The 24,162-nt window shown below is 45.8% G+C and overlaps 1 protein-coding gene across 6 annotated transcripts in view; it reads left to right on the top strand.

Moving 5' to 3' along the window:
- Positions 1-24,162, top strand: part of WNK1 (WNK lysine deficient protein kinase 1) — a 1,347,111-nt gene that overhangs the window by 911,988 nt on the left and 410,961 nt on the right. For all 6 annotated transcript variants that reach the window (XM_078673696.1, XM_078673699.1, XM_078673700.1 and 3 more), the window contains 4 exons: positions 6,484-6,657; positions 6,749-6,806; positions 13,419-13,559; positions 13,837-15,272. In XM_078673696.1, the coding sequence (XP_078529822.1) occupies positions 6,484-6,657; positions 6,749-6,806; positions 13,419-13,559; positions 13,837-15,272 (1,809 nt within the window). The remainder of the gene's footprint in view (positions 1-6,483; positions 6,658-6,748; positions 6,807-13,418; positions 13,560-13,836; positions 15,273-24,162) is intronic.

Raw genomic sequence — 24,162 nt, 5'->3', positions numbered from 1 at the left:
TGTTATTGCACATTTTGTATCTGGTAATGTTTACTGACTAATGTTTCAATGTCTATTTACTTCTTATGAAAATTTGGATACAAAGTTATGTCATTTTTAATATCACAAAATGTGATTGGTTGCTAACTGATGGCTACTCTGATGCAAGCTATGGGAATCTATGAAAGTTCCAATACTGGAGTAAGAAAACAAGTTACTTACCTGTAAATTTGGTTCTCCAGTATTGGTAACTTTCATAGATTCCCATGCGCCCACCCTCCTCCCCTGGGAAAGCTCAACCTTCAGCAAGTGTGGTTTCTGTTACACAACGGCTACGAAAATCTCAGGCTCTCTAAGGAAGGTTCTATGGGGTGTGGCTAATCTGATTGGTTGTTGTATGTTTTGGTCTCTTTTGCAAAAAGAGGTGGATATGCTACAAAATGAGATGAGGCCTAGGCCTTTCTTTCTCTTTTGTACCTACTGCTATGTTATTTTTTTATTTACAGAGGCTCCCATTCCGAAAACGGGGAGTGATACAAGCTATGGGAATCTGTGAATGTTACCAATACTGGAGAACCAAAGTTACAGGTAAGTAACTTGTTTTCTTCCCTTAGTTTTGCTGCTGTGAGTGCTGCCTCTCTGTGTTCCTCCGGGATTTGTTGCAAACATCGGAGGAGTAAACACAGGAAATCCGTGTGTGTGTGTGTGTGTGTGTGTGTATATATATATATATATATATATATATATATCGGGACTGGGAGGGGAAGAAAAGATTAGGTCGGGGGATATAAAACATCAGTACAAGAGATGAGGGTAGAAGTCCAATATCTTCAAGCAAATGAAAAGAGCCAAATTAGGGTAACAACTTGCGCATACGGTATATTTTTACTTCCATTTTGAAGGCAACCTTGGAGATGAATCTGCGAATTTCAGGAGGGAGAGAGTTCCAGATCAGTGGAGCGGAGCCAGAGAATTCTCTTTGAGAAGTTCTCTTTTTTCGAAATATCTGTGGTTTAAGAAGGAAGGTGTTAGTACTTTTTGAGGGTCTACCAACTCCAGATAGTTCTAGTTTTGGCGTAGGCTTTTGGGGGTTTTGAGATGGAGCTCTTCGTGAGTCAGGCAATATATCTTTAGCTGTATTCTTGCTTCAAAAGGCAACCAATTTAGAGATTTTAGAACTGGGGAAATGTGCGTAGTTCTTTTTGTACCCGTGGTCAGTTTGGCCACCGCATTCCATACACCCTTAAGGGGTGCCATGGTATATTTCGGGAGGACACATAGTGTAGCACTGCCATAGTCTAGCCTCAGCAACACCAGCGCTTGAACCACCTGATTGAAGTCAGCTTGTGGGAGGAAAGGTTTGAGATTCCGGAGTAGTCTCATCTGGTGATTTGCACCCTTACAAACATTACTAATGTGGTTCTTCAAATGTAAGTGTTTGTCCAGGGTGATTCCGAGCAATTTGGCTGAATCAATGACGGGGGGCAGTTGTAGGCAGTGAGATGGTTCAATCAGAGGTCTACCTTAGGGGTATGATTTGACGGAGGAATGAGCAAGAATTTGGTTTTGGAAGTGTTGAGTAGGAGGTGGATCTCCGTTAGCCAGTGTTGAGTGTTTCTGATGGTAGTGTTGAGTGATGTGAGCATGTCCGGGGAGGAGATTTTCAGGTAAAGTTGTGTGTTGTCTGCATACATGTGGAAGGGAATGTTCATTGAGGTTAGTGCATTTGGAAGAGGTTCCAGGAAAAGGTTGAATAGTATGGGGGATAAGGTGTACCCTTGTGGTACACCCATGGATACAGGTGTAGGCTGGGATAGGGAGTGGTTCACCTTTATTCTTTGAGATCTGTGGTTGAGGAAGGACGAGAACCATTGTAGCACCAGACCAGAGAAGCCCATCCTGTGTTCCAGAACTGATAATAAGTTGTAGTGATTTACAGTGTCAAATGCAGAGGAAAGGTCAAGGAGGATCAGGAGGCAGGAATCATTGTGATTGAGCATTTTTAAAATGTTGTCTAAAACATGAGTGAGAGCTGATTCCGTGCTGTGGCCCCACCGAAAGCCAGATTGGTGATGGTCTAGGAGGTGGAAGTTTTCAATGTGAGCACAAAGTTGGGATAGGACACATTTTTCAAGTAGTGATGTTGGAGATAGGGCGGAAGTTGTTGAGGTCTGTACTATCAGCATCAGGTTTTTTCAGGAGAAACATGAGCCGCTTTTAGGCAGTGAGGGATCATACCTTGAGACAGTGAGACATTGACAATATTTATCCAGATGGCGGTGATGACTTCCTTTATTTCCCTGAAGACGGCGGGACGTAGCAGTTCGTTAAAGTGATTGGATGCGTTAATACTCTGAAGAATTTTGTTAATGTCTCTTTCGCTAAAAGGGGTGAAGGTGACCCAAGAGGCATTATTTTTGGTGCTCAGGCTAGCTGGTAGGGCTGCTCAGAGGGGGGTGGGGGGGCGCAGGCCAATGGGGTGGTAATGAGGCCTTTTTAGAATCCTGTTCGATATTGGGAAGTCTTGATTTCTCAGAGAAAAACGTAGCCAAAGCGTCGCAAGAGGGTGGACTGTGTCCAGGGTCAGAACGAGTGAGTGTGTTACAATATTGTTGTTTAACAATTTCAAAAAGTTTCTTGGGACGATTAGAAGCTTGGTTAAGTTGAGATCTGAGGTAGTCTGTCTTGGCGCTCTTAATTTGTTTGTTATAGGAGCTTCTTAGAGATCTGAAGACTTAGAGTTGATCCGAGGAAGGATTGGATTTCCAAGAACGTTCAGTTGCCCATAGGTTGCCTCGTTCGGAGTTTAGGTTGTCATTAAACCATGGTTTGGACATTTTTGTTGATGTATTTTTTTGTTGGATGGGAGTCCATGATACTTAAGATAGTAGAGTTGTAAAAGCCGGTAAGTGAGTTAACCTCTGGATTCACAACATTTGACGTAAAGGGCAAGTTTACATTGAGTTGCTAGTTCCGCTGTATTAATATGTCTAAGGTCCCTTTTCCATACCTTTAGCTTCTTCGATTGAGGCTTCCTCACTGACGCCACCCGGTTAATGTAGAAGATGATGTGATGGTCAGACCAATCACAATGGGGAGATGTTATCCAATGATATTGTATTTCCTTTGGAGATGATGAGATCCAGGATTTCTCCTTTATTATGCGTTGGCCTGTCACAATATTGGGTCAACTCGTGATCTAAGAAGGATTTTTGGCATGTAACAGCTTGGTCATTAGGATGAAGTCAAGTAGGTTGAAGTCACCGAGGAAGATTTGGCGAACTGCGGAATTGGCATTACCGGATATGATTTCCAGTAATTGTTCGATGAAGAGGAGATTGTCCCCCGGGGAATGATAGAAAGTATGTAGTTTGCATATCGGGATGAGGTTACTTAAAATGTTGAGACAGAGATATTCACTGGAGGAGGGCGCAGAGGTCTCGAAGTGAGAGACCAAGAGAATGCTCCAATGAAAGCAAGCTTAGTCCCCCGCCCTGCTTTTTCGCTCTGTCAAGATGAATTAGGTCATAGGAAGGAGGCACTAGGAGGTCAAGGATAGGAGAGGAGGCAGAATTCAAGCAAGTTTCAGTAAGGATGATGTCTATTTCCTGGTATTGAATGAGGTTGAAGATATCAGAGGTATGTTTATTGGCTGATCTGCAGTTGAGAAGTGTGCATTTGAGTCGTCCCTGTGGGTGGGGGTGAGGCGTCTGTGTGATGTTCACTCTTTTGAGGTTGTTGTTATTTATAACTCTGAGGTTGAGTGGGGGTTCTCTCTTCGGGTTAGGGTGAATGGTTTGAATTTGACCAAGAGGAGTCTTGTTTGTGATTAAGTTAAGGGAGTAAAAGGAGAGTAAATCCTTGATGTCTTTAAATGCGAGATCGTTCTTCGTCCTTCTAGGCCGGGAGTCTGTGTTAGGTAGAGGTAAGGTATTAAAGGTGGGGAGGAGAGGAGAGGATATTGGAAAGGGCGGGATATCACGCTAGAGGGGCCTACGGGAAAATTTCGGAGAGGGAGCTAATCGGGGAAATGCTAGATTGTCAGAGCTTTCAAGATCTGCAGTTCGGCAGTAAGAAGGTGCAGCTGGAGAGATAGATCACGGCGAGCCACTAGGTCTAAAGTTTGGGTGAGGGTTACTGGATGTGTAGGGGGATCAGGTAGAGGGGTGAATCCACGAGGGGAGCCTGAGAGGTGTAAGGTGGTACTACTAAGATTCGGGGGAGGGTTTGGTCATTGCGAATTTGCAATGATTCTGACAGCTTGGAAAGAGGGGCTGGGAGATGTGTAAGGACATGCAGGCTTGTTGCCTGTATGTCAGGGGTGGTCAGATGAGGGTAGGAAGGGTTTGAGTGTTCAGGATCTGAGGAGGGCATATACCAGGTCTCCAGCCTGTCATGTGAGGGGGTTGTAGGGATGAGGGGGGGGGGGGGATCGCCTGTCCTGAGTAAGGACGAGTGGGCATGGGTGAGTCCCTCAACTCGAGAGTCACCTTGTATCCTATGAATATGTACAGATTCGAGTCTGTGGCGAAAGGGGCGATGAATTCAGGGATTGCGTTGCAGTAGGCAGGGTGGGGTCCAGTAGGGTCTGTAGGTGAAGGTGCCTATGCTGGTGGTTTCGCTGTTGGTTTGGAGTAGTAGGTGGAGGTGCTCCATGAAAGGGGTGGAGTCGTCTGGTGGTTAAGCATTCAATGTTCTGTTTGTAGATTATGCCGATGCCTCTGCCATTTATGTTGGATCTGTCCCGGTACGCGATCTTGTACCTTCGGAGGTGGCTGTTGTGATGTCCAGAGTGGATGCGGGTTTCACCCAAGTTTCTGTGATGAAATCTGCATCCAGGGCGTGGGTCGTGATGGTGTCTCAGATGTCTGTGACGTGTTTCCCAAGTGAGTAGGCGTGCGTTGACCAGGAGGCTGTTGTTCTTTCTCATGATGGTGGCGTCGGCTTATTTGCTGGGTGTGTGAGATGCTGTGTGGCTGATTGAAGGGACATGGGTGGTATCTTTGGGGGCACTGTTGAAGCAGCAATTCCAACAGGAGAAATGGCCTTCAGTGGTCCTAGGGGAGGCACTTGCGCAGTTGTTGCCCTGGCCTCTGAGGTTCAAGGCTCGAAGTTTGTCCGCGGTGTAACAGTGGCGGTCAGTGGGGGTTGGGGTTCTGGCATTGGGTGAGGTCCAGGTATGTGTGTGGCATACCCTCTGCGCTTGTCTGCTCTGTGGGCACACTGAAAACTCAAAGCCTTAGGGAGACTCGGGCATGAGGGGTGGGGGAGTGGCGGCAGTCTCTGCGATGGGTGCTTGACCAGAGGAGGGGGGAGCAGGAGGCAGCGTGCCGGGGACCTATTCCCTGTGAGGTAATGGCAGGGGGCGGTGGAGCTTAGGCTAGGAGATGGGACTGGTGGCAGAGGGCCTGGCGGTGCAGGCGCAGAAAGGTGCGCTTACTGGGACAGGCTGCCTGGAGATAGGTGCAAGCTGCAGGTAGGCTGAGGGGAGGAGCAAGGCACGGGCGCAACCAGAAGGAGGCAGCGAAGAAGGTGACTTACTGAAGACTGAGGCGAAAGAGGGTTGGCCCAGCCTCCTCCTGGCGCAGGACAGGCATGCTTTTAGTCTGGGCGCTGTCCATGTGCGTCCCAGTAATATGGGCTGCATTCCGTGGAAAATGCGGGCGAACTGCAGCAGGACTTCTCCGAGTAGCAGAGACTGCTGGGAGTTGGGGTCCCACAGGGAGGAGGCTCTCCGCAATCCCCGGATAAAGGTTTCTAGGTGTGGGTAAGGAGAGCCGGGTGTTCGGTTTAGAAGCCAGTGTGTAGGTGGGTCCCTTTATGTAGCAGATGTTGCAAGGTCACTTTACTTTTGGGGTTGAGTTGGAGGGATAGGGGGAGGGTTTGTAAAGCTTTTTTTAAGAATTAGGTATTTGTTTTTGATGATGATGAAGGGTATTGGATAATGAATGGTTTCAATTATGTGGGTATTGGACTGTATTCATACTAATAGTAGATTGGAGTATTGTTTTACTGTAAGTCACCTTGCCAAATAAAACTGTATGTACAAATAAGGCTTAACAATGTGCATATACATGTAATCTTTATAGTTATATGTAGGTGTGTGTGTATACACACACACCTACACACACACACCTACACACACACACACCTCTACACACACACACACACACCTCTACACACACACACACACCTCTACACACACACCCACCTCTACACACCTTCCACGTAACCCCTCAATGTAATGAGTCCTGATCTAAATAAAGGTAATATATCATAAGCTTTGGTTTCTTGAGGGACATTTTCCCTATACCCCTTTAATGGGTTGCCTAGCTGATTTTACTCATTCAAAATATTAATCTTCTTACATGTTGTATTGCTTTTCAGAATAGATTAGAATTTATATCTTTGGAGAGAGGGGGTTGATCAAAACAATTTTACTTATGGTTGAGCTCTATTGTATTTACAAATTGCTATTTATCTGATGTATACTTTTATCCCCAGGTGCAAAACGAATTTATACTGGCTTCTGAGAGAGAATCGTTTGTGGAGCAGGTTAGAGACATAATTGAGAAAGCAGATGAAATGTTGAGTGAAGATGCCAGTGTTGATCCAGAAGGAGATCAGGGCTTGGAGAATATACAGACAAGGGATGACGCATATTACCCAGAGTCTGAGGTATTGATACGTTAACACTGCTGCTCAATTTGTCAAGTTTAGAAAGATTACATATTGACAATATATTTTTTTTGATTTTTTGGAATTTTAGAAATTGGATGGTGATTTCAGTTTGCAAGACACTGTATCTTTTCTACCACAACACATGGGTAAGGTTCATGAAGTCTGCTTGACATGATGCATGCGCTCACAAACTTTTAAATGATCTGCACTAAACCAGCCAGATAAGAACCAGGACACTAAGGCTCATGTGTATGGAGCAGATTTCGAACTGGCTGACCACCACCACAAAAGTAGGCCCGTAATTGCATGAATGTAACATCGTGTACATTCAGATAGGGATGTAGGTTTGCTGCCTGGCACTGGAGCCCCATCAGACTCCTTACCACACCACTGACCAATCTAGCACCTTTATAGTCACTGCTGTCCTCTCTAAGAAAGCTTTTAAGTTGATGATCTTTTGCACCTCCTGTCCCTCACCACCACTGTGCTCATATATTGTTGTCCCCACTTAATCAGCTAGATACACTTTTATCCCATGCTCATGCTTACATGTGTTCCTATCAACAAGATATCAGATCAAAATAATGTGATCTCCTTAATGTTTACTAAAGCTTTGTGGATCACTGAAGTCCCTCTGTCGGATTAGCCAACCGTCCAAAACCTATTGGCTAATTCCCATACTGGAAATGTAGCTGTTCTTTAATGCTTTACCTCAACCTTGCCCTTCTATTATATTTAATTTGTCTTCTAGAATTTCACGCCTACTAGGACAGTATTATGCTTTTTTCATATTTGTAGCAGCAAGCACATTCGCAGATAGTGCAGATGCAACCACACAAGCCATTGTGAGACTTGATGTTGATGAAATCTACATCAAGCTTGACCGTCTTCTCTCAGTCCCACAGACTGACCTATCAGTTTATAAAATATATCCGTGTTTGAGTACTGTAGTTACAGGAAATAACTGTTTTCTTGCTATGGGAATTGGACCTACTTCACAACCTGACTCTGCACCTGAGAATTTCTCTTTCCAGGCTTTCAAGGTTCTGCAGGCTCTCGGGTCAGGCTGGGCTCATCTGCTCCTTGATGCAACAGGATGTTCGCTGAACTTGTGTCTCTTATCTCAGAGAGAGATGTTCTCGGAGCTGCATCTGGATCATATGGGCAGTGGCAGCCAGTCAAAAGAAGAGATGTCGTCCATGCCATGAAGGGTCCATCTTATGCCCCATTCCTATTTGAAGAGGTCAAATGGTGGTTTATACCTGCGTCAGTGGCCCACAGTGTATCATTGAGCTGACCCGCCGATGAGGGACATAGACATCACTTATTCATCTATTATAGCTATCAATGTTGGGTGGTCATTCTCGGAGGATTTCACTACAAGACCTACAACTCAACATCAAAAGCATGCTGCCAGCACTTCAGTCAAGCTAGCCGCCCAGCCTCATACCTCACAGACCAGTGTTGTTCTAAAACAAGCTCTCTTCACAAAACCATTCCCTTTTATTCTAAATAACCACTCTCCTATCCAGCTTTTCTCACTAGCCTCCCTTGTGCCACTGACCATTTATTTGCCCAAAGCGTTATAAGCTCTCCTCCTTCAACTCTAATAATCTGCATGTGAAAAGATGTCTCAAAGTAACTTTTTTCCAGAGACTTTAATCCCCTTACAGCGTGGCTGAATTTAGTTATTCCTCCTCCTTCACAACAACTAACACCACACGCACAGTAATTGCACAGTCCCCTGCAGCATTGCTTATCTCGCATCCTACTCCTTCAGCCACCATAACAATCATAACAATAACCTGCTATAAATAATGTTGGCCTTACACAGGGCCACTAGTATCTCCTTATCTGATGTCTCAATTTTTATCTTGGCTATTGGTATTTTGGATTTGGACTACTTTCACTATTTTATTTTGTTGAATATCTACATTCACCACTAAATGTATTATCCGCTAATCTATATAAATTAAATACCACCTCAGAAATGGCTCATACGTTCTCAAGCAACCCAGAAATTAAATCTCTAAATAGTAGAACATCTACCCCCTTCTCCATCGAGATGCATATAAGAAAAGCGAGATCAACAGGAGCTACAGGCCCTGACCAAATTCCAATCAAGGTCCTCCAGTCCGACCCTAAAGGATGGAGCAGGATGCTTTCCCCCCTTTATAATTACATCTTTAGCACTGGGAAAATCCCGAAGTCTTGGAAGGGGAGCATCATCATTCCTATTCACAACAAGCACTGGCGTTGCCAATAGGTCTCGCAGTAGGAAGGTTGGAGCTATTACAATTACAAATAACAATGCCTTTTTTTGTTGTTTTCATTTTCAAAACATAAAGGGCTTTGTCATTTACAAAACTAATAGCTCCAACTTTCCTACTGCGAGACCTATTGGCAACGCCAGTTCACGTATCTGCATGTATAGCGCTGAAGAATATTCCTGAAGTGTTTGCAGTGAACAGCGCTTCGTTTAAGACCTCTTCAGTTCAAAGTTACGTATGTGGCAGTAGGGAACAGAGGGCTACGTTCTACAAGCTCCTGTCGAAAAGCGCCCACAAGACACAAACTACTTCAAGATAACAAATACAATAATTATGCGGTATTGCCATAGCTCCTATGCCCAGAGATTGCGGCTCCTAAGCACGGGACAGAAAGGGGTGATGAAAATACATGGCAAGGAGAGGGGTGAGAACACAGGGGTGGAGGGGGCCGCAAGAGCAACACAAGACACACATGCAGGGTGACAGCAGCACAGGACACAGGGTGAGAGCAGGACAGGACATAGGGTGAGAGCAGCATAGGACACCGCATGGGGTGAGGACAGAACAAGACACACACGGGGTGAGGACAGCACAAGACACACACAGGGTGAGAGCAGCACAAGAGACACACAGGGTGAGAGCAGCACAAGACACACACAGGGTGAGAGCAGCACAAGATACAGTGGGCAAGGGCAGCCGAAGACAAAGAGGGTAAGGGCAGCAGAAGACACACAGGGCAAGGGCAGCAGAAGACACACAGGGCAAGGGCAGCAGAAAGCACACAGGGCAAGGGCAGCAGAAGACACACAGGGAAGCAGTAGACACACGGGGAAAGGGTAGCAGAAGACACGAAGGGCAAGGGCAGCAGAAGACACACAGGGTTAGTGCAGTAGAAGACACAGAAGGGAACGTTTGCCACACAGTAGTTAATATTGGAGACAAGGAGGTAGCCCATTCAGGTGGAAACCCAATCTTAATAAATAATCAATGAGGAAACTGATCAACATACCCAGAATCACAGTGTGACCAAGCCGGTGGTATAATATAAAGCAAGCTTTGGGAGTAATTGGTCGTCACGTTTGTGAATAAACAGGAACTTAAATGTCAGTTTACTGCCTACATGATTAACCAGTATCTTAAAACAGACTATTTAAAGTCGGCCAACGAGATGGCATTTTAGACACGTGCAAGTTAGGGGAAGCACTGGGAGAGCCGCATATCTGCTGCTTTGGCCGATGGAGGTTCGTTGTCCGGATAGAGGTGACTGATTAGCCCGTGGGGCGGAGGCGGAAGACCGCCCGGGGGAAGCGGGGGCTGTTAGTTGGACAGCTGGGGTGGAGGTAGTGAAGGGTCCGGTTGCAGGGCAGATGGGGGGCGGGGGGTCCTCCCCTCCCCTCCCCTTGCGGGCAAGGGGAGGGGAGGACCTGGACGGGAAGCAGCGGTGCACGGGAGCAACAGGGGGGAGCACTGGGGGGCTTGCAGGAAGGGACGTATGCATGAGTTGGATAGTCTTCATGCCTTTCATCGTTCTGAGGCCGGTTGGGTTGGTTACAGTTTCTGCGGTCGTTCGGGAAACATGGCGAGGGGGGCAGGTGCTGTCTGGGAGGGGTGAAGGGGTGTATTGCAATGGAGGATGCGGGGAGGGCCGAGGGTGATGGGTGCAGGTGGTGCCGGATTGACCCGGAGTCAGCGTTAATTCGGAGCAGGCAGCAAGTTTTCTAAATAATTGAGATTGCAAAGTCATGGCAGCAAGCTGAGATGCGGAAAGACGTGATTAAAAAAAAAAACAAGAGAAAAGCAAACTCGATTTGAGGCACTTCATCGGCAATTACTGTTCAAAACAAATTGCGACGAGAGGAAGGCAAACACTGGAGTCGTGCAAATGAGAACAAACTGCAACGGGCAAAGGCAGAAATGTTTAAAATAAACAAGACGGAGGGAAGGCAGAGAAGGGGAGGGGGGAGGAGAAAATCGACACGGCGGGCAGAGGAGGGGGCCGAGTTAGAGAGAGGCAGAGACAAGTTAGACTGAACTGTCTGTTCAGAGAGTGGGTTGGTGGGTAGGTAAACAAGACGGAGGGAAGGCAGAGAAGGGGAGGGGGGAGGAGAAATGCGACACGGTGTGAAGCAGCAGGGGCCTTTGAAGTGAAGCTAAGCTTCAAAGGTGTGGGAGGAGTGCTGCTACGGCCTGGGGGAAGCTGGCTGGGGAGGGGGAGGAGAAATGCAAGTTTATGGCCCAAAAGCGCGTGCCTGTGGCCACGTGAACTTCATGAAAACCGCAGCAAAAAGCTAGTGGTTTCATGAGGATTTCGAGCACTTGAATTCTCGATCCCTCAATGCGCTTGCGCGCATTGTAGGTCACGAGACCTAAAAAGGGATCAAGACTCCAACCTGGTAACTATAGACAAATAGCTCTTCTGGATGCCACAGGAAAGATCTTTACGGCAGAGGTCCTGGACCAACTTAAATACTGGGCCTTTTCATCTGGACTGATTCCTCTATACCAGGCAGGCTTTAGGCCAAAGCATTCAGTCACGGACAATATCGCGGTGCTGCAAACCATCCTAGACAAATATGTGACCATTAAATCTCAGATTGTCTATGCAGCTTTTATCGATTTTTCGACCGCGTTTGACAGAGTGGACAGAGGAATACTTTGGAAAAAACTTAGTAAAATGGGTATCCCAGATCAACTATTACGAATATTAATCTCTCTGCACACAGACACCTGGGGAGGGAAAAGGGCCTAACTAGCCCTATGCCAACCCCTAATGGCCTCAAACAAGGATGTCTTCTCGCCCCCTTATTATTTTCACTCTATCTTAGGGACATGCCTCAATACTTCCAGCAAGAACATAATTTTCCACCAAAGATAGCCTCCCATAATATACATACACTGTTATATGCAGATGATATTATCATATTAGACCTGACCCCATTTGGTCTACAAAACAATCTTCAGGCACTGCATAAATATATGGAGGAAAACTACTTAATCCCGAACATCACTAAAACATAAATAGTCTCGTTTTCGGGGAGGAAAAAGAGCCCGAAATATTGCTGGACCCTTGGGGGAGAAAAGGTGGAAGAGGTGAAGGAATATACCTACCTAGGCAGAATTTTCTCCAACACTCTACAAAATCGCCCACAGATCGTGAACTTGATCAGGAAATCTGATGTACATGCGGGAGCTCTTTTAAGGTTATACGCAGCCTCGGGACACAGGCACTTCTCTTCCCTGCTTAAGGTGTACAGTGTCAAGATACCACCAGTACTATCATATGCCCTGGAATATATTCCTATAAATCAATGGAGCTTCCTAGACCTAAAAGAAGGGAAAATACTACGGAGATTAATGAAGGTGTCTCAGGCTGTCCCAGTACAAGCTCTTCGCCTCGAGTTTTCATTAACCAGCTCTTATTCTCGAGGAATCGCTAATATCATCAGGTGGGCGTACAATCTCCTACATGCGGAGGAAGGAACTCTCAGATCCCTGCTCAAAACTGAGACCTTTGACCGAGACTCGTCTAAACATGTATTTTCTAAGAACATGTCAATAGCTTTTAAGCTAGCAGAGACCAACACCGATTTGCTGCTAGCTTGGACACCAGCCCAGTTGAAGCTCTTTTTAAAAAATTACACTTCAAGATTTAGCTTTGAACTAGACTCCTCGCATTGCTCTAAACTAAATGTATATAAGAATTTTATTGAATTAATTTCATTTCAGAAACCTCAGCAGTATATCGCTTTTAATCTAAATCATGGCGTCAGAAGAGCGATCGTTCTGCTCCGGTTTGGCATATTACCAGTCAAAACCGTAACATCTAAATGGCACTTAAAGGAAAGCTCGATATGTAACTTGTGTAATGGCGGAGAGCAGGATTTAGAGCACTTAATGTTTGTATGCCCAAATCCAAAAGTGGTAATGGCAAGGAAAAAGTTTTTGCAATCTATATACGTCAAATGTAAAATTAACTCAGCAAAGGAACTGATCATTTTATGCAAATTTCCCCCAAATGAATTTGTCTGTCATAAATTTTACAAATTTTTTAAACCATTTTTAACTTTGTATTAACATGAGAATTTTAAATGGTGTAAAACTGAATTTTATGCTTAAAATATTTTTGGTCCTCAGTTGAGTACCAAAGCAAATAAAAATAAATAAACTTGAAACTTAAAAAAAAAACTAAAAAAAAACTTGTATTTGTCTCTTATTAAAATGTAATGTCGTTGTGCTTAATACCTGATGTTGAACTCCTGCTTCTCATCTTAAAAAGCCAGGTGGCACTGCTCACTTACTGTACAAGTATATAGTATAGGAATCAATAATTGGTCTGGCTTCAAACTACTTAACAACTTTCCTCATACTTTTCTTTATCACTTATCAGTGATGGAAGAGGTGCCAGACATTAAGGGCTTGTATTTAATAACTTTACAACTTGTTAACATTGTGAACACTATTGAAGTGTTTTCTTGTTTTTCTCTGCAGGTATTCTTCCAAACTCCCATACCCAAGTTGTCCATTCTGCTGGAAGACGGTTTATAGTCAGTCCTGTGCCAGAGAGTCGATTACGGGAGCAGAAGTTCTTTACCCCCTCATTCACTCTACCAAAAGAGATTCCAGTGACACGTACGTTATTCCTTATGCAAGCCTTTCCCTATTCATCAAATGTAATTCTTCTGGCTATTAGTTACAAGTCTAAAGTTGTGAATCTGCAAGATAACTTACAGGAACAATAGCATTTGGTTTCAGAATGTCTCAAGTAAACTCCGGCATGTCTTCATATGTTTGTATGGTATGCATATGGTATTTGAGTAGAGTGATTGTTAAAGAGAATTGTTTTTCTTAATGCACTTAAAGATTATGGTAAGACTCACCTATGTTTTAATCATTGTTTCTCTTTCAGTTCCTGTGTCTTGTGATCCTGGAATTAATTTGTCCCAGTCTGCATCAGCTGTCAGTCTGCAACATGCTTTTTCTGAACTCAAACAAGTAGCAGTGACAGAAGGTCCTAGCACCGCACCCCCAATCTTTAATCAGGAAGTGCCACTTTTCCCATCTGTTCTCCCTCCAGTGACTGGCTTATTAGAACCTTTACCTGTAACTACAGCAGGTCTTCCCCACATGTCTGAGTCTGTCGTGAGTGAATGTGTTAATGGAGGCTTTCCACCAGTTACGCAATCTGTTTTGACACAACCTACTGAAAAAGTTATCACTGGCATTGCTCCTAGCACCAGTGTGCCAACTTCCATTTCTGTTGCGTCCGTCACACCTCTAATTGGAAGTACTGTGGGCAGTGCTGATGCCTCCACAGCTGATTCAGTGCTCATGACCTCTTTGTCGAGCATTGCACTGGTTGGTGGAACTGCCCCACTGGCTACTGGTGTAAAGTCTCCACCAATTCAACAGATTCCTGGAGTAGGGCAAAATGTTACTGTGTCAGGTGCTATATCTCAGCCCTTGACCTCTCCACCTACACAACAAATGTCATCTTATGCCACACAGACTTCTACCTTCCCACCTCTTGTTCTTAATATCCCATCAAACATTGCTGTACAGCCTGCTGTTAGTACATCTGCCAATAGTCTAACAAACACAATTGTTTCAGGCACTCTTCCGCTTCAGCCAGAGAGTGTTCAGAAAACAGTAGATAGTGCACATATGTGCAACACAACTGGTATGACCTTACCTCTGTCTGCACCATTAACATATGCCGCAGTGGCAGCAGCAGGTGTGTCAAATGTGTCTCAGCCTGTAGTGGGACATCCCATACAGATTGCTCCATCTATAACAACCCCCGTTTTGCCCCAGGGGACCATAACCACACCATTATCACAGTGCCTTCTGCCAGATGCCCCGGTAATATTACCTCCAGTTTCCAATCCACCTGCTGTCCAGCAGACAGTGGTACATAGTCAACCTCAGTCGACTTCTCTTCCAAATCAGCCTCACAGCCACTGTGTGGAGGGAGATGTGGATACTCTAACCAAAGCTCCTGGCATCGATGACATAAAAACTCTGGATGAAAAGTTACGATCTCTCTTCAAGGAACACACTGCTGGTGCCCCACATGTGTCTGCGTCTTTGGAGACCACTTTATCAACAGAAACTGCTGTGCCACCCAGCATAACAACTACTGCGTTGATAAATCCAGTGATAATTAACACCAGTACCCCACCTATAAGTCTCTCCCTTGCCTCAGCTGACACACCAGATGTATTACCTAGTCTTACCCCTGGACAAGCTACTACCCCATCAAGTCATGTGCTGGCTTCAAACACCATCACGACTACTGGAAAACCGGCAACTCCTTGCACAAAACCTCCATTAACCAGGACACCGGTAAGATCACTGCATACTTTTGAATGTTTTTCTTTAATTCCTTGTTCTTATTACCTGCTAAATACATCTTTTCAGTTCTGAAGGAGCTGTAAGCTCCAGGCACCTTTGCATGCACTTTGTGGAATTAGTTAACCAAGGGGTTGTGCATGTTTGTTCTCCGTTTTCTTTCTTTCCTGGCTGAGATGTTCTGTAAACAGTTTTGTGGCTATGCTTTAAGGTGCCTATACAACTTATAAAACAATTGCCCCCAAGCTTTATTACTCTGAATTTGTTTTTGATGTGAGTTCTATTGTTCAAAAATGTAATTCTTGAGGATTAGGAGGACCCTGGAGCTGTTTTGAAAAATATTAAAAAGCAATACATGTTCCCCTTTTATGTGCACAATTTCTATGCCAGAGATCCTGCCAGTTAAGAATGGGGACATGCCACTACACTACCAAGGGCTGAACCGGTCTAGAAAGGTTTCAGCATTACATGATTGATGGCACGAGAAATTGTTTAAGTTCTAAAATCCTCTTTTTTTTTTTTTCATTGTACTTCTAACAGTACAAAAAAATACTCTATTGTAGTCAGAAAGCTGCATTCTATTCTATCCAAGGTTGCATGTCAAAAAGCTCAGTTCCAATGGTAGTCTCATCGATTCCATTTGTGGAATCCCCAAACCCCACTTTTTCCCATGTTTCTAGCCAGTATGTTCCTTTTCACTCTTTTTATAGTATTGTAAATCATTTTTTTCTCTTACTCGACAATTTTTCTTTAAACAGAAAAGCCTCGTGCCTGGAAAGTTATGAATTGTCACGCCCTTCATGCATTTACTTGCGTTTTAGGCATGTGCCCCTGTACTGCTTATTTATGTGTGTTCTTAGCTTTGAAAGCACAGAAGGACCAGTGGGGTCTCTTAAGTACAAGATTGAATTCTAAACCCTCTCATAAGTGGACCCATCTATTGAAACTCCTCCTAAACGATTGCCAGCTAGCATGGAGGAACCCGTCTTAATTTCAAAAACCTGTACAATATCAATTTCTACTGAAATGTTGTGACAAATTGCCCATGTGATTTGCCTCGATGACAACAAGGGCTGTTTCGCTCATTTTCCCTTTTTTGTAGAGCTTTTCACCTTAAGATGAATATTTTGTTGTACGTTGAACTTCTTTCCCAGACAAAGGTTTTTTCAAACTGATATACTGATAAATGGTTTTTCAATTATTTTTGCTGCCTAAGTGAAGACAAACTTGTTTGGCCATGTGCCCATGGTGTGGCACATGCTTTTCATGGACTGTGTTGGCTGCCTCCTAAACATTCATTCTATGGCAGTGGTACGATCTGAAGGATGGAGTAGGAATTTGCCTGAGAGAGAATGAAGGATGATTCCTTGAAAAGGCAGTGGTATTGTGAGTCTGAGGGAGCATGACAGAGTAGCCAGGGAAAAGATGAGGCCCCTTACACTGCAGACTTGCGGTTCACCCTCAAGGACTTCCACATTTGAACTTCCATAAAGGGTATAACACCCAAAATGGACAAGCACTCTAACTATTCAAGATCGATGTCAAGGTATAACTGCTACTTGTTCATTGAAGAAGAGGCACAATTTTCCATTCAACAAGGCATTTGACATCACACAATGTATCATCTACTCATACCTCCAAGAAGATATCAAGTTGACTTCTATTTCTCCATTAAAGTCTCCTCCAAGTAATTCACCACCAGTTATTGTAATTCAAGCAGTGGGTTCACGGAAAAATGTGCTCCAACTTTTGGAAATCTGAGGGCTAATTCATAATAATCATGTTTGATGACATGTGTGGCTGTAGATACACATGCTCTGCATACTCCTGCCATCTAGTGTTTGGTTGTTGTGCAGCTTGTTTTTCTTCAAATAAGTCTTTCGAGTCGCGAGGTAGCGGGACTCCTCCACTCAAGGATCGTGAGTATTTTCATCGACTCCTTTGTTAGATTGTTTTCTCTCTGCCGTTGGGTTCGTACATGTGGGCTCTCTTACATTCAGCACAAGTCTTCGGTCCTATCCTGTCTTTGATGGTACAGTGAATCTTAAATACCCTTTCCAAACTGTTGCCGCTCGATAATCTACATCGGATCGGCCATCATTTATCGCCCCCTCAGGGTGCCGTCCGTCTTGGGCCTACCTTTTAGCGTGCACCGTAGGTACGGAAGAAGTGTTGCTGATGGAACAAACACCTTTTTGATTCTGCCCACAGTGTCACGCTAAATATCCACATACCAACCTACACCAAGTGTGTAACCTCTGTCTGTAGCCAGACCACCGTGAAGCCAACTGCGACACATGCAAATCTTTCCGATCCAAAAAGACACTTTGTGTTTGAAGGGCACGTCAACTGGAAATGTCTTGCCACTGTTTGGATGAAACTTCCGATATCTTTGGTGAGGTGCACGCCCAGGAAGAGCCAGAATGTGAAGAGGAGGATGCAGCATTCTCCATCAAGGAGATCTCCAGCTCCGATTTGGAGGAAGAGCTCCAGTGCACCCTGCCTCTCGAGCAGCACATTAGTACTGCTGCCCCCAATCCTGCTCCACTGAAAAACCATTCCAAATACTCACCCCTTCTACTTCTAGAGTTCGCCGGACCACCACTGGCTTTGGGCCATGGTCTGATCCAAAAAGAGACTTCAGATGCCCCACGTTTGGGCCCAGCTCCGAAAACTTCTGTTAAACATAATATTTCTGCTTCGGCACCGACCTCTTCAGATCAAGCGCATTCTTCGGTCTCTGCCAAGCTTTCCTAACTGACCTAGCAACCGACTTCATATCCTTCGGTGCCGGAAAGGAAATTCTCTAAAGCCTCCGCTCCAAAATCCACCGAACTCAAACACCTAAAGCATTCATAGGGTTGATTTGTCTTCGGTCGAGCCAATTTTTTAAAAGATGGACATTAAACAGAAGGAGATCCACATTCAAGAAGGCACAGGGTGAATAATAGCCTCACCTCCTCCTAAAGGGCAGTTAACATTTGAGGAGGACTTGAACATTCCAGTACCTCCCAAAATTAAGTTAAGACAAAGCTCCTAGCCATGCACATCATCCTTCACCACCACAATCTCCTCCTTTTCCACATCAGGACCATATACCTTTAGGTTCACCAACAGGGGTTTTAGGAGAACCATTAGCGGAGCCAGATCCTTGGGATGTTTAGGATACAGACCCTAAAACTCCCAATGACCCAGATCTTTACCCAATTCGCCCTTCACCACCAGACAATGCTTGTGCTTATCAACAAATAATTGTCAGAGCAGCTACCTTTCATGGAGTCCAGCTTCATAGGGAATCTCTAGAACAAGACTTCCTACTTGACACTTAGTCATCCGCCCATAAGGAAACCCAATTTCTGCCTATGCTTCCAGGTATGTTACTTACAACAAGGGGTGGTGAGGGACAGAGTCTCTGAATTAAGCAGAATACTCTCACCCAGTCAAGAGATCAGGGCTAGATCCAACACCGTTTTTTAGCTCATTGCACCATCCCAGTTTCAGAACCTGGCTGTATGCAAATTAGTCTGTTCCTGTCCCAGTGCATGATGGGAACAGGGCAAACCAAACTACAAAAGCCAATTCTTACACTGGGAAGGAAACAAGCTTCCGGGGACCGGTTTCTGGCATTACAGCCGTCTTCGGCCCGGCTTGCTTGAATCCTGATGGTGCAATGAGCAAGGGACTCATGTCTGAGTATACCCTTCCACGCTTAGGGTGGACAAAATTATTTACAACAAGGGGTGGTGAGGGACAGAGTCTCTGAATTAAGCAGAATACTCTCACCCAGTCAAGAGATCAGGGCTAGATCCAACACCGTTTTTTAGCTCATTGCACCATCCCAGTTTCAGACTGGGTGAGAGTACTCTGCTTAATTCAGAGACTCTGTCCATCACCACCCCTTGTTGTAAACAATTTTGTCCACCCTAAGCGTGGAAGGGTATACTCAGATGTGAGTCCCTTGCTCATTGCACCATCAGGATTCAAGCAAGCCGGGCCGAAGACGGCTGTAATGCCAGAAACCGGTCCCCGGAAGCTTGTTTCCTTCCCAGTGTAAGAATTGGCTTTTGTAGTCTGGTCTGCCCTGTTCCCATGATGCACTTGGCCAGGGACAGACTAATTTGCATACAGCCAGGTTCTGAAACTGGGATGGTGCAATGAGCTAAAAAACGGTGTTGGATCTAGCCCTGATCTCTTGACTGGGTGAGAGTACTCTGCTTAATTCAGAGACTCTGTCCATCACCACCCCTTGTTGTAAATAATTTTGTCCACCCTAAGCGTGGAAGGGTATACTCAGATGTGAGTCCCTTGCTCATTGCACCATCAGGATTCAAGCAAGCCGGGCCGAAGACGGCTGTAATGCCAGAAACCGGTCCCCGGAAGCTTGTTTCCTTCCCAGTGTAAGAATTGGCTTTTGTAGTCTGGTCTGCCCTGTTCCCATGATGCACTGGGCCAGGGACAGACTAATTTGCATACAGCCAGGTTCTGAAACTGGGATGGTGCAATGAGCTAAAAAACGGTGTTGGATCTAGCCCTGATCTCTTGACTGGGTGAGAGTACTCTGCTTAATTCAGAGACTCTGTCCATCACCACCCCTTGTTGTAAATAATTTTGTCCACCCTAAGCGTGGAAGGGTATACTCAGATGTGAGTCCCTTGCTCATTGCACCATCAGGATTCAAGCAAGCCGGGCCGAAGACGGCTGTAATGCCAGAAACCGGTCCCCGGAAGCTTGTTTCCTTCCCAGTGTAAGAATTGGCTTTTGTAGTCTGGTCTGCCCTGTTCCCATGATGCACTGGGCCAGGGACAGACTAATTTGCATACAGCCAGGTTCTGAAACTGGGATGGTGCAATGAGCTAAAAAACGGTGTTGGATCTAGCCCTGATCTCTTGACTGGGTGAGAGTACTCTGCTTAATTCAGAGACTCTGTCCATCACCACCCCTTGTTGTAAATAATTTTGTCCACCCTAAGCGTGGAAGGGTATACTCAGATGTGAGTCCCTTGCTCATTGCACCATCAGGATTCAAGCAAGCCGGGCCGAAGACGGCTGTAATGCCAGAAACCGGTCCCCGGAAGCTTGTTTCCTTCCCAGTGTAAGAATTGGCTTTTGTTGTCTGGTCTGCCCTGTTCCCATGATGCACTGGGCCAGGGACAGACTAATTTGCATACAGCCAGGTTCTGAAACTGGGATGGTGCAATGAGCTAAAAAACGGTGTTGGATCTAGCCCTGATCTCTTGACTGGGTGAGAGTACTCTGCTTAATTCAGAGACTCTGTCCATCACCACCCCTTGTTGTAAATAATTTTGTCCACCCTAAGCGTGGAAGGGTATACTCAGATGTGAGTCCCTTGCTCATTGCACCATCAGGATTCAAGCAAGCCGGGCCGAAGACGGCTGTAATGCCAGAAACCGGTCCCCGGAAGCTTGTTTCCTTCCCAGTGTAAGAATTGGCTTTTGTAGTCTGGTCTGCCCTATTCCCATGATGCACTGGGCCAGGGACAGACTAATTTGCATACAGCCAGGTTCTGAAACTGGGATGGTGCAATGAGCTAAAAAACGGTGTTGGATCTAGCCCTGATCTCTTGACTGGGTGAGAGTACTCTGCTTAATTCAGAGACTCTGTCCATCACCACCCCTTGTTGTAAATAATTTTGTCCACCCTAAGCGTGGAAGGGTATACTCAGATGTGAGTCCCTTGCTCATTGCACCATCAGGATTCAAGCAAGCCGGGCCGAAGACGGCTGTAATGCCAGAAACCGGTCCCCGGAAGCTTGTTTCCTTCCCAGTGTAAGAATTGGCTTTTGTAGTCTGGTCTGCCCTGTTCCCATGATGCACTGGGCCAGGGACAGACTAATTTGCATACAGCCAGGTTCTGAAACTGGGATGGTGCAATGAGCTAAAAAACGGTGTTGGATCTAGCCCTGATCTCTTGACTGGGTGAGAGTACTCTGCTTAATTCAGAGACTCTGTCCATCACCACCCCTTGTTGTAAATAATCCAGGCATGTTACGGCACACATATGATCTATTTAAAGAGCCTGTACGTGCCCGAGTTTTAAACCCACAGGGTGATAAAAAAAATATGAAGCTGCTCCCTCTGACCCACTTTTTATACATTGCCAGCTCCCACCAGATTCCATTGTGGCTACCACCACTCGTAATGGGACAAATAGACAAGTGGAGACACCCCACCTACTGAGAGAGAGCAAACGCATTAATGCTGCTGGCAAACGGTTTGCAGCTGAAGCAGCCAATGATTGGCGTATTGCTAACGCCCAAGCCCTATTTGCACGTTACAATAGGCCCCACTGGAAAGAAATGGCAGAACTGCTACAGTATCTTCCAGAACAACATAATAAAGGAATCAACAAATAATGACGGTCAGGCCATCACCATTAATTCAATTGGATGCGCCTTAGATGCAGCAGACATAGCCGCCAGGGGCATCAACCCCAGTATTATGCTCAAAAGACATGCCTGGCTGAGGTGCTCAGGTTTCAAACCAGAGGTTAAACAGGTAGTTTTAAACATGCCTTTTGGCAAGGAGCATTTATTTGGGCCTCAAGTGGACTCCACTTTAGACAAAATGAAAAAAGACACAGACACCGCAAAAGCAGTGGGAGCACTTCAAGCTCTTATATCTCGCAGTTCCTTTTGCTGCTCAGGCTAAAAGGGCAGTTATAAATCCTTTTTTGCCACAGATGCCTCCACTTCCCAGCAAAAGTAGGGGCAATCCACTTTCACTAAAGGATTTTACAGAGGCTCCTTTAGAGACAATAATAATAAAGGAAGAGGTAGGGGTACTTCAACACCTGGTGCAGCCTCTGTCCTCAAACAGTGACTGCCCTATCCTTTCCCCCGATAACATAACATCTGTCTGGGGAAGACTACAATCCTTTCACGCGGTCTGGGAAACCATCACACCAGACCAATGGGTATTAGCCATTATCCAACATGGCTACTTACTGTAGCTCATTACTACACTGCCCAACGTTCCACCTTGCAATCACAGACTATCACAAGATCACTTAACTCTTCTTAAACAAGAGGTTCAAGCCATTCTTCTCAAAGGAGCTATATAACCAGTTCCCCTTCATCAACAAGCCATAGAAGTGTATTCCTTGTAGTTTCTAATACCAAAGAAAGATGGGTCACTGAGATCAATCCTTGATCCCAAATCTCTCAACTACTACATCCTATAGGGGCCGCTAGGTGGCGCACGAGCGGAATGGCCATGATCTTGTGAGGCTCCCGCAGTCCGCCACTAATCCTTTATTTATCCTGTGTTTTTGTCTATGTTGAGCAACAACAGGGAACCTGGTCGAGGTGTTTGGCACCTGAGTGTAAGCGGTGCTAATTTCAGAGCCCGAAGCGGAGAATCGAGAGGTCTATGAATATCGAGAACAGTTGAGGGGATGGACCCCTGGAGAGCCTTCGTGCCGTGGCTGGGCAGGGGAAGGTACGCGAGTGCCGTGGCTGCCACGTGGTATGCAGGCCGGGCGGACCCGCAGGTCAAGACATCCGAACAGTGAGGCTTACTGGGGGCTGTGTGGGGGATCGCGCTGCTTCCGCAAAATCGTAGTGAAATCTGTGAGCTCGAGTCCGCGATCCGCCGCGGGACTGTCAGCGCGATAAAGAGAGTGGGGGCTGCCTGCTCCTGTGCACCACGGTGGAGAAGATGGCAAACTGCAGCGCTGGTTCTCAGAAGGTGCGCTCCTAATGGACAGCGGACTCCCAGCTGGACAGAGGGCCTGAGGCAGTCTCACATAATAATGCCCCCTACTAGAGACACTGCTTATTTAGTAAGAAACGGCGCTGCCTGTATAATAGTGCTCCGGAAGCCTGTCACACAGTATAAATCCCTGACATAAAGGCATGTGGAGATGCAAGGTATGTGAGCCCTGAACTATCGTGCTGTGTATCTCGCGTGAGCCGCTTGGTATTCTGCTGTTGTAAAGCCATGGGGCCACAGAGTACAGATTGCTTGGCTTTGCTGTTTAGAGCCGAGTCAGTGGCGGTCGGGATTGGAACTGGACGAGTGTTGACTGTGGATTGGAAGCGCTGACATTAAAGGATCTGGCAGCTAGGTTGATGCTCCAGAGTTGATATAAGGGACATCGTTTTTTTTTTCCACAACTCTGCGGGTTGGGGCGGCGACCTCACAGGCTGTGCATTTCAGAACTTAAGGAGACAAGAGACCACAGGTGTGAGCAACTTGTGGTGCAGGCACGCCGTCTCATCCTCATACTCGAGCAATGATATTCAGTGGCATTTTATTAGCCCGGAAACGGTAGGATGGGGAGGATGGATGCACGCCAGCCACGGCTTACCTTCCAAATAAAATGAGTGCGCGCCAACAGGCCGAAGAGGCGGAGAATGGCGCAGAGAAGGCGCCCCCAGAGAAATGCGTGGGGCCGAGCAATGATATGAACTCAATCCTGTCAGAAGTACGACAGGGTTTCGCAACAATGGTAGATAAGATGGATACTCTCACTTCGAATGCATGCCATTGCCCGCAAACTCGACGGGCATGACACATGCCTAAAGGAAGCGGAGCAAAGGATATCAGATACTGAAGACATTACGGCGCAACTGAAGACCGCAGTAACCCAGATTGATAAACTGATGAAAATTATAAAGGCCAAGAATAAGGATATTCAAGCCCGAAGTAGGCGCAACAACGTTCGTATTTTGGGTGTACCAGAAAGCACGAATACGGGTAGGCTGGAGGGATACGTCAAAACAGCACAGAAGCACTCTCCCCTCAATTTATTGTGGAGAGCTCATCGATCCCTCGGCCCAAGACCTCCTCCTGGAAGCGCTCCCAGATCCATCATAGCGCGCTTACTAATTTACAGGGATAGAGACACTGTATTACGAGTGGCCA

Source organism: Lissotriton helveticus, chromosome 1_1 (genome assembly GCF_964261635.1).
Source record: "Lissotriton helveticus chromosome 1_1, aLisHel1.1, whole genome shotgun sequence".
Taxonomy (NCBI): Eukaryota; Metazoa; Chordata; class Amphibia; order Caudata; family Salamandridae; genus Lissotriton; species Lissotriton helveticus.
This window is presented reverse-complemented; position numbering and strand designations above follow the sequence as displayed.